Below are 17598 nucleotides of genomic sequence, written 5' to 3'. Positions count from 1 at the left end.
CAGTCTTTTATCCCTTTGAGTGAAAGTTATCAATTTTAATCCGAAGCTATAGTTACACAGAACTAAATAATGTCCAGATTATGAAACGAGTCATGACTAATGTAGGATTTTATTATTAATGTTAAACATACATATACATAATATATCTGACAAATATATATGTGATAAATGCTGTAATGCGAAAACATGTAAAAAAAAAATACCCGTTTGATGAACATTAAATGAAATATCAATGTGATGATATAACACTTAATAATGTCATGTCTGCTTAATCCCTTGTTCTTTTCTTTTTCTATTTAATTTCTTTAAAGTTTGCATTTTTCGAATTTTCACTTTCTCAATTGGTTTTTCTAATTCAGCAGCAGGTTTTGACACACTTCCGTCAGTATTGTTCGGAGGGAACGGATCTTCTATGCTTTTCCTGAAAAAAGCCTTGTAACGACTTTCTATATTTTTGTTCAAATCTGGCTTCAGTTTAACCTTAGTTTTCACCATATCAAAGTTTTTATTAACATTGTCAGCGGGGACAGATACCTTTCCTTCATCAATTGTAGAAGTGGAATGTGTCTTTTTGTTTCGAGTTATTGACGACTTAGTCTTTCTTTTTTCTTTAATAGATGTGTTGCCCTCTTTTTCGTAGCTAATTGAATCCATTTTTGATAAGCCTGCATTTGTTGTTGACTCTACCTGTTCATTTTGACATTCTTTGTTGGTCTTTTCTGATGCAAATTGTCCTGACTTTTGTAATGCAAAGTTACTTGAAATATCATCTTCAATTATACTGTTTTGTAAAATTTCTTTGTGTTTATCTTGATTTCTTTTTATCAATTTTGTATATGAAGCAGCTATTGTTGTATCCTTCTCGTTTATTGCTTTCAACGTGGTTTTCCGAGCCTCTGATAATTTGCTGTGTATAATGTCATTTGATGTATACTGTGTTTGAGCAGTAGCTATTGGAGGTCTTGAAATTATGGAGTCTTCTTCCATCTTAAGAAAAATATTTTTTTGCTTCTTGTTTACAAATTTCGGAATAAAGATATGTCGAAAACTAGGTTTCTTTTGTACAGACGATACTTTTACAGTTTTCGGAACAGCATACATCTTACCGACGAAACACATAACGCAGCAAGCTATGACAGCGATAAGAATAACTCCTCCAACGGCTAACAGTACAGGCAAGATAACACAATTATTGAAATAACAGGAGTCGTCATCAGATGAGGTTTTTGAAGAACCTATGGAACAATATAAAAATAAACTTTGATAAGAATTGTATCACCCTATTGTTTTAATTGTTTTACATATACTGTGATTTATTTATTTGCGAAGAATAAAAAAAAAACAGTTTCGTACATTGAGTTGTAAATTGTAAAAGCATCTTATCAACAAATTTTGAATGCAAACCTATTCATATGCTTGTTGCTGGCTTAACGTCCAGAGGCTAATATTTCATGCATGTCCATGATGGAACAAATTAACAAAGAAAAAAATAAGTAGGCCGTGTAATAGAGTCGGGGAGACTAGAACTGGAAAATAAGGTTATATCTGATATGAACAGAAATTTAGCCTGACAATATGTTACAAACGAACCCCTTAAAGAGTTGTCACAAGAGTTCTTAAAGTGCACTGAATGTTTGCACCCTCTTTTCACGAGGCATCGGATTTGTACTTTATCGGGAGAGTGTAAATGAAATAATGTTTTACTATACTGCATATCAACTACAAGCACTTTTTGTTGTCCTTGTCATATTTATTAGTTTGTTGATTTGAAATTTTCAGTAAGTTGTTTTATATGTCTTATGTATATTTACACAGTTTTTGCTGCTGGATCCCAATAATTGGGAAAGTGTATATGTCTTTGTTTAAAATATTGTATATACTAACAACTACAAAACGTGATTTAGTTACAGGAAAGACCGGTTAATAATGGCTTTAAACATACTTTTCTTTATAAATATATTAATCTTCCTAGTCTTTTGTCAAAAACACCTTTATAGAATTTAAAGACTGGAATTTATAAGGTTAATATGTGAGGGCATCTTGCTGGCCAATTACATTTCATTCTTTGAAAAGAAATAGTTTGGAATGATTTGGTGCAAAGATTTGTTTGATATGAATGTAGACGAAAATTAGAGAAATACATCGATATATATATGGACATAAAAAATGCACAGATTCTTGACATTTATTGCAATTACATGCAGTTATTTTCACGTCCAAAATCACAATACGTTTTTACTCATCGTATTATTATAACTTTAACATTACAATTAAGATTGAGTTTTCTACAATAAAGCAATACACCGATTTTTTGTTTATAAGTATCTTACTTTGTATCTGATAAGCCAGTAAAAATCCTCTATGTTCTGAACTGATGTCACTATGGAACATCACAGTAACGTTTCCTTTTGTAGTGTATTTCTGACTTGGAAACCACTCATCTCTGCCACATGATGTTATAATTGTTGTTCCCGTTGCATCTATTTAATAGATATCACAGCAAATGAGCTCTAGTATAAATTTAAAGTATTCTGTTATGATGCATATTTTTTGTTGTTCATTTATTCTTAATTTAAATATGTTTAGATATTTAAGAATTCATTCTAATTTTCTGAGAAATAAAATTATTTCCCCAAGTTTTATTCATGCGACTAGGGATGATTACTTGTGGTAATGAGTTGTCTGATTTAGTAGGAGAAAATCAAAACATGTATGACTGCAGTATTATTATTCTGATAATTTCACGCTGCAAGTTAATGAATATATTGAATACATTGTAAAATTGTAAAAAAAAATGAGTACCCAAATTGTACCGGTCTTTGAAAAGCATCCAAGATATTGTTTTGATGAATATGTTTTTTTTTATCTGCCATATTACTATTTAATCCAACGTTACGTAGCGTACGTAACATTATATATGTCTAATAAATATTAAACCACAAAATACATTTACATCAAAAATTTAATACAATGTATAAGGGAGAATTAAAGAAAAGGAAAAAAAGGCGAGCCCGGATTTAATTTTTCAAACATCTGTTAAAAGTCATCTTTTGTAAACCGTACTGAATGTATCACCTTGATATATACACTAAGAATCATTACGTACAACGATTTATATGGTATACAATGTAGTTGTTGGAGACTCTCTTGTTTATATGTAATCAAATTGTTTTACGGCAGAATTTGAATTTGTAAACATAATTGTGTAGGTATTAATATAAATATTATCATATATGAACACAAACATACCATCAATAATTTTGACATAATCATATCGACACATTTTATCATCAGCCTCTATATCTATAAATCTAAAAGACAATTCTAATGGCTCTTGGTCTCCTATTCTCTCTATCCTCCATGAACACTCGCTATTTCTGTAAAATAAATAGCAAATAATTGCTTTGTTTATTTCTATTATTCAATCGAAGATTTATATTTATGGTTAAGTCTCGATGACATTTTGTTTATAATCCCTTTTACGTCAGTCTTGTCCACTTATTTTGAACTGTTGAGTATTGTACTAAGCAATTGAATCCAAGGTATTTTGCATTTCATAGATACTTTGTTATGCATGATGTCAAATTGATATAAATACTGTCAATTTAAGTCGGTTTCTTTGCTTTACGAAACCGCTTTCGACAAATTTTATCAAGAATTATTTTGTATTATTATATATATCTCGAAACGTTTAGTCTTAGTGATATCATATGAATGTTGTTCGTATACAAACTCTTGCTTGAATAAAAATTAGCAGTTAACTAAAAGAAAATTACTATGTCAAGGCATTTCATGCCGACATAAATTTGTTGATTTCTATGATATTTTGATATCCTGCGGATCGAAAGCACACCAGCAGTTGCTCGAACACAGTAGTTCAAGGATCTAATCAAGATATCGGAATAGGACAATTAAAAATTAATTAAGTTATGTTTAAAAACAGTTTCTTAAACAGTTGTTCTAAAGCCATAGGCTATCTATGTATAGAGGTCAAAATGACTTGGTCAGTCAATTTATTCAGTAGATTTATGAGCGGTATTTATACAGAAAATGAACGTAAATATGATATTTCTTGCTAGCAAAATAATGCTAAGCTTATGAGAAATAAAGGCGACAGTAGTTCGAAAGTCTTAAATCGATTGAGAGAAAACAAATCCGGGTTACAAACTAAAACCGAGAGAAACACATCAACTATAAGAGGAAAACAACGAAATAACAGAAACACTGAAGTGTAACAAAAAACAAACGACAATGCAACACATACAGAAACGATCTATACGATAACAACTGCAATTTCCTGACTTGGTACAGGAATTTAAAAACAAATTTGGTGAATTGAAACTAGTTTTTTTTAGGCTAGCCAAAACCACGCGCTTTTATGGCAATGTTTAATATTACACTAAAATAACAACATTACATGACAGGACTACATGATAATTTTTGGATGAAAAGTGGCAGCGATTCAATGGTTGTAAAAACTCATCTAAAACACCAAGTGAATAATTCAACATGTATCGACAGAAGACTTATCGTCAAATCTGGATAAGACTTTATATGCCTGGGTGGAAGCCTTGCATCTCTAGGGTGACTTTGTGTTTAAAATGATTTAGGTATTTTATAATCATGAAAGAAACGACTCTTAAATTGGAAAATATTTCACTTGGGTAATTGTAAAGTATTTGATTCTATTGACTTGCAAAAATTAGAATCACAAAAATACTGACCTTCGTGGAAATATCAAAAAGGAAAGTCCCTAATCAAATGGCAAAATCAAAAGCTCGAATGCATCAGACGAATAGATAACAACCCTCATATTCCTGACTTTGTACAGGCATTATCTTATTTAAATACTCTGTGAAAGGTTTTCGAAATGAGCTAGTTTGAGATATTTTTATTATTTCAGGAAAACTAACCGAGGTGCTTGCGCTGTAATGAATTTAAAATCATAAACAGATATGACTGCGCATGAATCTTATATAACTAAACACAGTGTTTTTAAATGTTCTGTTAATATAGCTGAATTAAAAAAAGATGAAGATTTTGTTTTACTAGAATACCTACGCTGGATAATCGTTAGGAAACATTGGACTACTGATATATTGTACTGTAGTGGACGCCACTATTGTTTGAATAGAAGAACATGCAGAATCAGCTGAAATTTAAATAATTAAATAAATATATGTGTGTTTTATAAAAAGGAAACTCAGAGAGAAAACAATATTTTTGCATTAGCCCACTGAAAATGGAAAAAAATGGTGGATATATTACGATATTGTAAGTAGTTTATTTCGATAGATACAACATCTCCTTTTGTACATGCATTAATCATTCTAAACATGGACGTGAAAAGTTCTCGAAGAGTAAACATATTTAGTAAAAATAGAATGGAGCCAGTCAAATGTTAATAGTCTTAATATTGGCATTGTGACATTTGACTTACTGACTATAATTCAGGAATTCTTCTTTCAAAATTGCATTCTCTTGCTAATTATTGTGAAAGTTTGACTTTTGATTCAGATAAATGAGAAAAGCCAATGTTGCCATTCTTTTAGTTTTTGACCTAGTGACATCAAAACAAAAAGGTGTGTGTCGTCTGATTGGATAAATATGGTAACGGTTGTACATACGATTCAAAAGACAACATGTGGAAACGATATAGCTGGTATAACCTTGAAATTTTAGCTATTGATCCAAAATCAAAAGGGCTAAAAAAAATGTATCCTGAGCAAATCAGATTTTGTTAAATTTAGACAAATCGCCAAAAGATAACAAGTAGAAACTTAAATTTTCAATTTAAGTATCAAGTCGAAGATGGTACGATATGGCTAGGAAGATATGTCTACGAGAACCGTAAACCTGGACCAAAATTATTATATCATAAGCTGACTTCCAGCTCGTCCCAACTCGGTTCAAAACAAAGTATTTGCAACGATCTTTATTCACTAATCAATTGATTTCTCGATTATACAATGTTAAGTTTTGTGACATCGGTGGAAGTGGAAATAAGATTTATTTCGTCAGATCAACACCACATCTCTGCAAATACAAGCACAATACCATTTAATGTTATAAAAAATTGCACATATTCAATAAGGCATTAATTTAAAATCTAATATTAATTGAGGATCATACAAAAGTACATACAAAAATCTTTAGCTGATATAACGTTGTATGAAAATCCCTTTTCCTCTGCATTGGACATGCTGTCAGTGATGAACGATGTATATATATAACCAGTCGAAGCTATGAAATATCTAGGATATCCCTTTGTTAAGCAAGTGTGCAAATTTAAACCAGTGGTGTTTGTGCCTAAAAATATAAATATCAATGTAATTAGTAATGTAACAGTTACCAATTCAAACTTTAACGATGCGACTAAGGTTACCATTTTATTGTTTATGCATGTGTTAAGATGAATTAAAATATTACATTGTATTTTAAACCATGGGAATATTAGCCGTGAATAATATCACATCATTGTGCAGACAGGTTCAATAAACCAGAGTAATTTGACAAACAACAGTTTTCAAACTACGGATAAACACATAATTCTAACCGATGTTCTTGAGATATTTTAAAACTGCACTCAACTCAACCTGTCACATTTCGAAAGTCCAGTTTGATATATAGCTTCTAACATTTCTTTGCATTTAAACATCATTGGCTTAGAGCGTTCCCGATGAAGGTAAATCAAGAAAAAGCGTTTCGGAAATACCAAATTTATAAATATAAGTCAGTAAATTCATTACAACTGTTTAAGATATAAAAAGTTTACAAATTAAACATATTCAGACACTTTATGGAAGTGGTATTTGGTCTATTCGTAACAGCTTGTAACATTTAGGATTCTTTTTATTTGTATTCTTTGACATGTATTTAAACAAAGACAAACGACAGTTTAACTAGTCTTAGTTTTTTATCTGCTGTAAGAAACAAAATACTTGATTCACTTTCTACTATTCTTCTACTATCATTTTTTTTGTAACTTATATCTTTCAACAAAATTCTCCAAACTTGTGGGTAAATGTTAATCCGTTGGAGAAATAATCACCTTGTAATTTCTAGGTATAGACAAACTTACACATTAATGCAAAAGTGTTAAAAGCACAAAATCAACATGTATCAACAAAAATTGATTTATTCCAAAACTCAAGAATTCAATAAAATGTATAAAATCTAGGAGACACTAGTAAAATACTTCATTAAAACACACCAAGCTTTGGCACATTTTATATTTTCCTGACTATTCAACATAAAACAGTCTGATTTCAGGCAAAATATCTGCATTTATAGATAAAAACGTAACCATAACACCAGTCCTTACCCTAACAAGAAATATTTTCGTAGCACAATCGCGGTGGCAAGATAGAATTATATGCATTACTACAGGAATAAGTCGTATCAAATTTGATCATTAGATGAATAATACAGAGGTTTTAAAAGCTTAAGTATCTGAAAGATGTTGTCTTAGAAATCCTTTAGTGTCTAAATATATGTTATAGTTTATTTTCGATAAACATAGATTACTTAGTAAATAAACTCATCATAGATACCAGGACTAAATTTGTATATACGCCAGACGCTCGTTTCGTCTACAAAAGACTCATCAGTGACGCTCGAATCCAAAAAAGTTTAAAAGGGCCAAATAAAGTACGAAGTTGAAAAGCATTGAGGACCAAAATTCCTCAACGTTTTGCCAATTACAGCCAAGGTAATCTATGCCTGAGGTAGAAAAGCCTTAGTATTTCAAAATTCAAAATTTTGTAAACAGTTAATTTATAAATATAACCATACCAATGATAATTCATGTCAGTAATACGTACAATGTATATAGGCATATTGATAATTATATATAACACTTTTATCATAAAACCATGGTAATGGATGATAAAAGATATCTAGAAGGAAAAAAAACACATAAACTCGCTATCATAAACTAAAACACTTTACTGAGGACAATATATGTTACATACCGTCATATATGTTAATTGTATCCCCCGTGCAGTCTATAGATGCATTGATTTGGACCAAAAGTGATGATCCTCTTATTGATGTGGAGTGTTTCCACGAACATGTTATGTCACTGTAAATGTGATGAAAATTTACGTATTAAAAACTTAGGTTTGCTTTTTTTAATATGAACACATAACATATTTGTTTATTTTACCATTTCAAATTCGGTTTATTAAAACAACTTTAACGATAATTCTCTTACTTTTAAAGTTTTAATTATATATCAAATTTGATTTCAAGAAGGCTTTTATCAAAAGAATAACATTAATTGAAGATGTACACATAAAAGATTCACTGGTACATAAAATGGTTCGTTAATTGCATGCATAAAAATATAAAATTATCTGTACAGGCAGAATTATATGATAACATTAGATGAGATATATGACATTTAATTTTAGATAAAAAAAAAAACCCATCTAGAAAACCTTAAAATGATACGGCAGTGAAAGATGTTCGAAAAATGTTTCCTATATCATATATTGTAATATGAACACATGCACTATGGTTTAACTAAAAAACATCATATCAGTGCAATGTGATAAAAATATTTGAAATTTGAAATAATAAATGACGACGATTTTCAGAATTGTTAAAGTTGGCGTTATTGCTTGTCCTTTAATCCCATGTTGACAAATTAAACAAAAAGTAAGGCTGCCTCTAGTATATTAAATGATGCTTACGTTGAGTATCCATTGTCATAGTTAGGACTCTGTACAGTGGCGGCCGAATATCCAACTGGTAAAACACTAGTTCGTCCACTACACTGACAACATACTACAACAATAAAATATTATACTCTAAATGCCAGTATATATATGCTAAACTTTTGAAATTTTCTTATGCACTAGAAGCTTAGAAATAACTTAAATCAAGAATTTCATAAATATACTTTTAGAATCGTTGATATCGAAATCATTTTTTTGAATCATTCAACTGTTAATCCGCTGTATTGGGTGTTTATTTTGTTGATAAAAAGTTAGAATGCAAGAAACCTTTCTTCCAGAAATTCCTTGCCAAAGTTATGATTAAAACAACACACTAAAATTACAAAATTCTTACCTTTCGAAATGCACATCAAAAGACATATCCACCAAAAAATGTACATTACTCGTATAGACAACAAATCTGCATCTGGACTTTTCTTGAAATCAATTCCAAAGTGAATTGAGTCACAGACAAAAACTTGAACTTCATTCAAAATTCCAGTGGTCTACATTGAAAGTAACGCCAAATATTTTGATGAATCTTCGCTGTCAATTAAAAATCAAAATTGTTTATAACAAGTCATTTGCAAGATCAGATAAACTTTCCCTATATGTAAAATATTTAGAGCAAACCTAAAACAAAAGATTAATATACGTAAATCATAAAACTGTTCTTTAATAGGCGCGTTTAAATTTCAGCTAGTATAGGCCACGAATGAATAACATGCACAGTAGCGAAATTAAGTTTATGTACTTGACAGAAACAAATGTTTTTATCTATTTAATTATAAAAAAATAATCATCGATGTGTTTGTGCCATAAGAAATGAAGATGATTGATTAATATATATGAAGCGATGAAATCGATATTATTGAAATTTGAATTAAATTGTTACAATCACTGAATTGAGTAATTGTTTCAAATAACAAGATTGATTGATTGCTGCGATGTTTTACGCCCCGTTTCCAAGATTGTATGTACAGATAATTTGTAGTTATACATTAAAGACGTATTAAACAAAGAAAATAAACCATTTTAAGTAACAGGATTGTTCATTAACTGAAAACCCGAGTTGAACAAATCACAAACATAACTTCGGCCTGAACATTTAACAATGAAGTATCAGCATATCACAACAAAACGGCAGCTCGAATCCGAACAAAGTAAGTGATATTTAATGTATCGAACCGGAAATAATGCATTGTAGCATGGGTAGATAACTATCTTTAAAGTAACTTCCGACTATTTTATAAAATATCAGCTGACAATGCATTTCTTTGTCAAAAGGCGTGGTCAAATATTTGAAGGATGATTATCATGTAGATAACATTACAATAGATGATTCAATAAACAATCAATTCCACAATCAATTTATTAAGGCATTTGGTGCGTTTGTTACCAGTATATACATAAAACACTTTAAAACAAACTCACATGTTAAACCAAAACAACTTGTAGTCTAAAACAATACTGTCACGATGAAGTAACAACTAATTTCCATGATTTGTAATATTTTTAATTAGTATAAGTTTAAAGTCAATCTTTCCGAAAAACAAAAGGTAACCCAAATAAGATAAAGTTAACGGCTACCGACATTCACATGACAGCCATACTGGTAAATGATGTGAATTTGAATTTGAATGCAAATTATCATATAAATATTCTTGTGTACAAAAACTAACTAATTTTTTGTATATGGCATAAGCAACACTTTTGGTACCGTTACTGAAGCAGGAACAGCTGACCTTCCAGATCCAGATTTTCGTGGGTTTTTTGTTGCTCAAATCGCAGTTTTCTGTGTATTGTATTTTGGACTTATTTATTGCCTATTTTGGTCTATTAATCCAATGTGTTGTCTATTTAATTCGACTATTCTTTGTCTTAGTTACTTGTAAGCTTTTCTGTTTCATAATATTTACGTACCTATAAATGAACAGTTGTGGTTAGGTAGAACTTTTTTTATATTACCTTATTCTCTTTTATTTTTGTGTTCTTCTTTACCAGATAACAGATGAAAAATTTAAAATCACAAAAATACAGAACTCCGAGAAAAATTGAAAGACGGAAAGTCCCTAATCAAATGGCAAAATCAAAGGCTCAAACAAACGAATGGACAGCAACTGTCATATTCCTGACTTGGTACAGACATTTATTTATGTACAAAATGGTGGATTGCACCAAGTTTTGAAGCTAGCTAAACCTTATCACTTGTTTGACAGTCGCATACAATTCCATTATATTGACTACAATGTGTGAACAAAACAAACAGACATAATATATAAAATTGTCAATAATAAGGGTACAGGAGTCGACATTGTGCTTTTTTATAAAACCAATTTTATTTGCTAATTAAGAAGCGGAATAAAATAATTTAAGACAGCAGGGAAGATTAACATTGTAGTTTTATAGCTTTAACTGATAAAAAGAATGAGAACTTTATATTGTAAATTTTACGATGTCTCTGAAGTGACCAGTGGGTCAGATTTGTTTAACATTGCTATTTGATTAATTGTCTAAATTGTATAACACTTTTTCACGTGTAGAAAACCATGTGAGGGGATTCCTTACTTCTTATTGGTCAATGATCTTGCGGGGTCAACACAAGTTTACGTGCCATGTGTGCACTTCCTTTTATCATTAAATTTCGTCTTGATAACTTGTGATTCTAAAACATTGCGTGAAATTTAAATTTCCCACCCGCAAACCTCCCTTTATTTATCTTTACAAGTAGTTTTGTAAATAGATTTTTTTAGTTGGGCAGATTTTTCTCCCCACCTTTGCTATTATTTGTCATTTATTCAATTGATATGATTTTAGTTGATGTAATTTCGTATTAATTATGTATTATAATTGCATATTAATTATGAACTTTTATGTCAAATGTTTTATTTGCAAATTGTATTTTTTTGCATTTTATGATTTTGAATAAATGACCTTTTTTCGTCAATCTTGTTTTTATAGATATAGCAAAACAAGCTCAAACTCTGGCTGACATATTTATATGTCAATAAGTTTATGGTATCTGTCTGTCTGTCTTAAATCACTATACAACAAAAAAGCATACATTTTCCATGGCAAAATAACAGAATGACCGGATGTATAAGTACAGAGCTCCGTCATATGTATGAAAGAAACACAAAAAGGCATATAGACAAAGCGTATAAGCAAAAATGAAAGACAAGAATACAAATGAAAAGATAGAAAGAATTTGCAGAATACCGTAAATATAGATGTTTTACGTATTTTTTTTTAAATAACAAAATGTTTAGGAAATTTTAAGAACTTTGTTGCGACTCCTCGTCTTTTTTGACGGCTCAAGGCTTACATAAATCCTGGTATACCACTCTGACATTATTCATTTATTTATTCATCTATTTGATTTTGTTACGTTAGGTGTAATGATATCGCCTACCCCACGCCTCATTTGTGTTTGTTACTACATACACCTTTTTCAAAACCAACATTTCTGTTTTAAGTTATTGCGCTTTGATCGGCAACAAGAAAGAAAGAAAATGGTTAAAGTTTAAAAGTAATCCAATTTCCGTTGTTAAATCTCTAAAAATGCCAACATGATGACATATCGATATACAACCACTCGCATCATTTTTCTTAATCTTTTGTAGTAGTGAGCATTATTTTTAAAACTACAATGTATAGAAGAACACATTTCTAACTCATGTGTTAATAATTACACTGCATGTTTCATTATGATACTTTATGTTGATTGGCTACCAGCAATCTCGTGTCCTTCTGGAATTAACATTCATTACACAGTGAAATGTAACATTCATATTGACACGAGCTCCAACAATAAAGTGCACAGGTAAATTGAAGAAAAACTTGATAGAAATCGCTGTTTGTAATTTCATAGGGTTGTAAAAGCGTTGACCGTGCGCACATTTTTAGAATTTACAAAAAGAGGCATTCAATTCTTTTTTTTCAAGTCAGTTGTGGAAAAAATGCTACATTAAAAAAATAGAAGACTCCAAAAGAAGCAACCATTCCAAAACTTGAAAACATTGCCAGAACAACCGCACTTGAATTCTGAAATGTTAAAATACACAAGACTTATAGGCAGTTTTATAAAAAAAAGTCGCATAAAATTCCATTATATTGACACCAGTGTGTGAACAAAACAAATAGAAATAACAGGTAAAAATGTCAAAAATAAGGGGTACAACAGCCGACATGGTGTTATAATCTTAATAGCTATAACACAAACTATTCTGTAACAAAGAAACACAAAAAGGCATATAGAAAACAAACCATAACAAAACTCCATCAAGAAGAATTAGTTAACAAAAATTTATTTCCCGCTCCTAAATAATTCCAAAAAAAAGAAAGAAAGAAAAATCACTGTACGTATGTGTTGTCTGGAGAGGCTTTTTATAAAGTTTCATTTCAAAACAGGTACCAAAATCTAGAGAAGCAATGTTAAAAAGGGGATGTTGGGTTAGTTTAGCTTGGAAAATTAACGAAATTAGAGATATATATATATATATAAAGTAAAATACTCCAATGATAACGCAAATCGGACGGCCCTTACTCGAATGGCAACATTGTTTAACCTTTAAACAAATGACATGACAACAACTTTAGTTGATGAAAAATTGTCTTATTCATAACTAAAAAAATGTTGTCTAAAGGAGGGACAAAAGATACCAGAGGGACAGTCAAACTCATAAATCGAAAATAAACTGACAACACCATGGCTAAAAATGAACATCTGGTTTATCATTACTTAAAATATTGCTCATAACATTTATTTCCAGTAATTAACTGAACGTCTAAATAAAGGCAACAGTAGTATACCGCTGTTCAAAACTCATAAATCCATGGACAAAAAACAAAATCGGGGTAACAAACTAAAACCGAGGGAAACGCATTAAATATACGAGGAGAACAACGACATAACACTAAAATGTAACACACATAGACAAAATCCCACGAGAATAACAAATATAACATATATATATAACATCAAAACCAAATACACGAATTTGGGATAGACAAGTAAAATGGTAGGATTTTTAATTGTCTGTAAAATAAAGGCAACAGTAGTATACCGCTCTTCGAAATTCATAAATCGATAGAGAAAAAACAAATCCGGGTTACAAACTAAAACTGAGGGAAACGTATCAACTATAAGAGAACCACGACACAACAGAAACTCAACATTAAAATGTAACACACACAGAAACGAACAATAATATAACAATGGCCATTTTCCTGACTTGGTACAGGGCATTTTAAGAAAAATTATTAATTATAAGTAACTTATACTAGCTTAATGGTTAATTTCGTTTATTATCCCAACTTATATTATTCTGATGTGTACAGACATTTATATCTAATTCTCTAAATTTGCAACTTCTTACCTTAAACGTGCACATTATCATATAAACAATATTTTACATTAAATTGACATGCAACGAATGGTTTATTTCTCAGAGCTCTATAATTCTAATTATTTAGAAAATTCATTCCCAAAAGCTTATTTTTAGTGTTTGGTTTTTTAACTAACTGTTATTTATGATGCCCGAGGTTTAAAATAATGATTACATTTTGTGTGTATTCATACACGTATAACTATAGTTGATTTATCTATTTCAGAATAGAATTAATCATAATTTATCGATGAGAATAGAGTTAAGTATAATTTAAACTGTTTAAAAATAAGCTGATGTTGTATGATATATATAATGAGGCAATTGTCATTCCGAGTCCAAATGACGAAAATGCAATCAATTATAGTCTTTCAACAATTAAAAAAAAAATGTAATTAACTATCAAGAAGACCCGACATGAAGAATGTGAAATAATTCACTTTTAAAAAATAGCAACCTATATTATATCAATACAATTTACGAAAATACAAACATGTCATGGGTGCAATTCTGTAAATATAGACAATGCAATTTCCTTTAGGAATCCCCTTTTCGGCTAAATCGGTGTCACTTTTACTATGAAATTTCGCGAAAAATTATATCCCAGATCGGAAAGTTGATATGTACTACTATTTTATTCAAAGGTCAAATTTAGGGCTGTGCAGCATATTTTCAACATGTATATGAACCTGAACCTCTAAGAATTTTAAACTTATACTAACATACCATACTACCCCTACCTCCACTATTGGACTACCTAAGAATTAAATTAGCTTGTTTTTCTTTACTGGTAACATTCCCAAGGTATATCTCTAAGAGATAAAATACAGAAATCATATTTGGAACCAGTACGTTAAAAAATTAACATATTCTATGAATATTATATATCTCCCCAAATGAGGCGTGGCTTGTGCAACAGCTATTTACAAAGTGCAACCTAAACAAGGATTTACCGTTTTGAATTTCCTTTGGTAGTTTTTATCCAACTTTTTGACCCTACGACAACATTGAGTTAAAGTCTCCTGACTTGCGGTACATAGAGTATGTGGCGCGGTTGATAAGATATGTAAGTGAACGCTCATACCCTCCTTATGTTGGTGTGACAGCACAACAAAAGACAACTGTAAAAAACATTTACAAATGGTTCAGCTTGATATATAGGTATGAACCACAAAACATCTAACATGACAACAAAAGATGAGCAGCACTGACATAAAATCACTTGCAGTGACTGAAAGCCACTACTTACCCTTCCGGTGCACCTGAAATTACCCCCAGTTTTTGGTAGAGTTCGTGTTGTTTAGTCTTTAGTTTTCTATGTTGTGTCTTGTGTACTATTATTTGTCTGTTTGTCTTTGTTAGCCATGACGTTGTATTTTTGATCTATGAGTTTGACTGTCCCTTTAATATTTTTTGCCCCTCTTTTGCAATTAGTGAATCATATTTTTTCCAACAATCAAGTATCAATCAATACACAATAGCATATCAAGTGAAAATACATAATAGAAACACACGATCCTGTGCAATTGTAAATTATAAGTTACCATTATCGACAGAGTTCTTATAACTGTACATATATGGCAATATATAGTTAGTAAGTTTTCCAAAACAGAATAAATATGGGTCCGATAAAATCAACATTTAAAGACTTTACTACGTTGATAATCTTGGATAAACTTCATTTAAGGATCTATGAGTTTACATTGACCGTATTTAAATTAACATACTCTGTTAACCACATCACTATAAAATTCATGGTTTTGATGTCTTAGTTTTAATAAGTACTCTACATGTACTGCCAGACTTTTAAATTGAATTCGTTGTATTCATTAAATAAAACTTTTTAATGTTAGTTTGTGATATTAAAATTGTGATGAAATTATTTGTAGAAAATATATGAAGTTTTTTCTTTTAAATCATTGGATCGATATACCGCTGCTGTTAGAGTATCAGTCCCCGAGTGTATTTTTAGCACAGTGGTCAGCATTTCTGTACTGGGATGATTTATTAAAAAAAATCTGCAATTGTTTGTTTATGAATTAAGAAATTTATTACAAAACTTAGATTTCAACTTCCTCAGTCAAAGGTGACCTAAAATGGGTTTTGGCTATCATTTTTATGTCTTTTGTATTTATATTGCTCTTCAAATGTTTCTGTTCTATACAGTCTTTGCTATTCTATATTCGACTTGGACTGTTCCTAGTGATTGTTAATCCAAGAGAGAAAAGCTTGAGATGCAAGAAATATTAAAAGTTTTGTTTTAATAATTTATACCACTAGGTTGATACTGCTGCTGTTGGACTATCAGTCCCCGCGGGTATCAGTAGTCAGTACTTCGGAACTGGCAGGATTTATAACAAACTTTATAAAATTTACTGTAAATGAATTTAGAAATAATTACAAAACTTAATTATGATTCACATCCTTTAGGCAATTGAAAGTTGACCAAAGATAGATTTGACTATTACTATTTATTGAAGGTAAATCCAATAAAAAGCTTCAGCCGGATGCAATTTACTGTGGATTCATTTTTTTTCGTGGGTATTAATATCGTGGATTGTTGAAAACTTGCGTGGCTATTTAACTTCGTGGTTTTGCCAAAGTCAGTATACGTTCCTTTTAAAAATATGAAATTCATTGAACGTTTAAATTCGTGGTTCACCTGTACCAACGAATTCTACGAAAATTAGTGTCCAACAAATATAAATGAATCCATACCTTGATCTTTCCCTCAACATTGACACAGATGGACGACATCGCACGAAAATCTATGATAAACGGGACGATTTCAACTCCCTAATTATCAATTCCCCATTTCTCAGCAGTAACATACCCTCTGCCCCTTCACTTCATATGGTGTTTACATATCTCAATTAATACGTTATTCTCGTGTATGTTCACACTATACTTCATATACAGGAGTGTGCTCCTAACGCAGAAACTGCTCCAACAAAGTTATGAGTAGGACAGATTTAAATGACACTCCGTAAATTTTACGGACAACATCATGAATTGGTTGATCCATACGATGTGTCTTTGTCCAAACTAACTAAGAACATTTTTACCTCGTGTTAGATTGTGGTTTGTCATCACGTCGTCTGATCTTTTTACTACCATATGTGACTTATTCCCGATTGTGACTGTTTTGCTGAGTGTGAATTCGCTTTGCTATAAGACGTATCACGGTACTTTTCCATCCAAAATTGATGTATTTAGTTTTGATGTTATATGTTATTCTTATCGGATTTTGTCAAATGTCTTAACGTTTGAAGTTGTCAATCTTATTTTTTTCTGTTGTATTCGTGTGTTATGGTAAAGATAATTCATCATCCAGTTCATTTATTAGATTTAAGTTTGGAGCTACGAAATTTATACGATATATTTGGTTTACAGTTTGATTCAGAAGAAACACCGACATAGCTAGATAATACAATTAATTATCTAATTACTTCCACAATTTGATATAATAAAATTAACGGTACCAATTTTCT

The 17598-nt window shown here is 30.6% G+C and overlaps 1 protein-coding gene across 2 annotated transcripts; it reads right to left on the bottom strand.

Moving 5' to 3' along the window:
- Positions 1-93: 93 nt before the first annotated feature.
- Positions 94-9904, bottom strand: LOC139513468 (cubilin-like). 2 transcript variants are annotated; one of them, XM_071302015.1, is made up of 9 exons: positions 9752-9904; positions 9076-9266; positions 8697-8790; positions 7974-8083; positions 6145-6309; positions 5062-5152; positions 3250-3377; positions 2331-2480; positions 94-1235 (listed from the first exon to the last, which is right to left on the bottom strand). In XM_071302015.1, exons 2-9 carry the CDS (start codon positions 9119-9121, stop codon positions 259-261), a joined length of 1761 nt encoding a protein of 586 aa, XP_071158116.1. In that variant the 5' UTR covers positions 9122-9266; positions 9752-9904; the 3' UTR covers positions 94-258. The 2 variants fall into 2 exon arrangements, with proteins under 2 accessions (XP_071158116.1, XP_071158117.1); XM_071302016.1 differs by lacking the exon at positions 9752-9904 and having other exon boundaries at positions 9076-9476.
- Between the last annotated feature and the right edge of the window lie 7694 nt (positions 9905-17598).

The sequence above is a fragment of the Mytilus edulis genome, chromosome 2 (assembly GCF_963676685.1).
Source record: "Mytilus edulis chromosome 2, xbMytEdul2.2, whole genome shotgun sequence".
Lineage (NCBI taxonomy): Eukaryota > Metazoa > Mollusca > Bivalvia > Mytilida > Mytilidae > Mytilus > Mytilus edulis.
This window is presented reverse-complemented; position numbering and strand designations above follow the sequence as displayed.

Bases quoted from the DNA above. Each gene is read 5' to 3' on its own strand.
- LOC139513468 (XM_071302015.1), bottom strand. From the start codon at position 9,121: ATGTACATTTTTTGGTGGATATGTCTTTTGATGTGCATTTCGAAAG. The intron at 5,153-6,144 runs GTATGTACTTTT...TTTAAATTTCAG, and splicing joins TATATCAGCTAAAGATTTTT to CTGATTCTGCATGTTCTTCT. The intron at 3,378-5,061 runs GTAGGTATTCTA...TTTATTTTACAG, and splicing joins TTTCCTAACGATTATCCAGC to AAATAGCGAGTGTTCATGGA.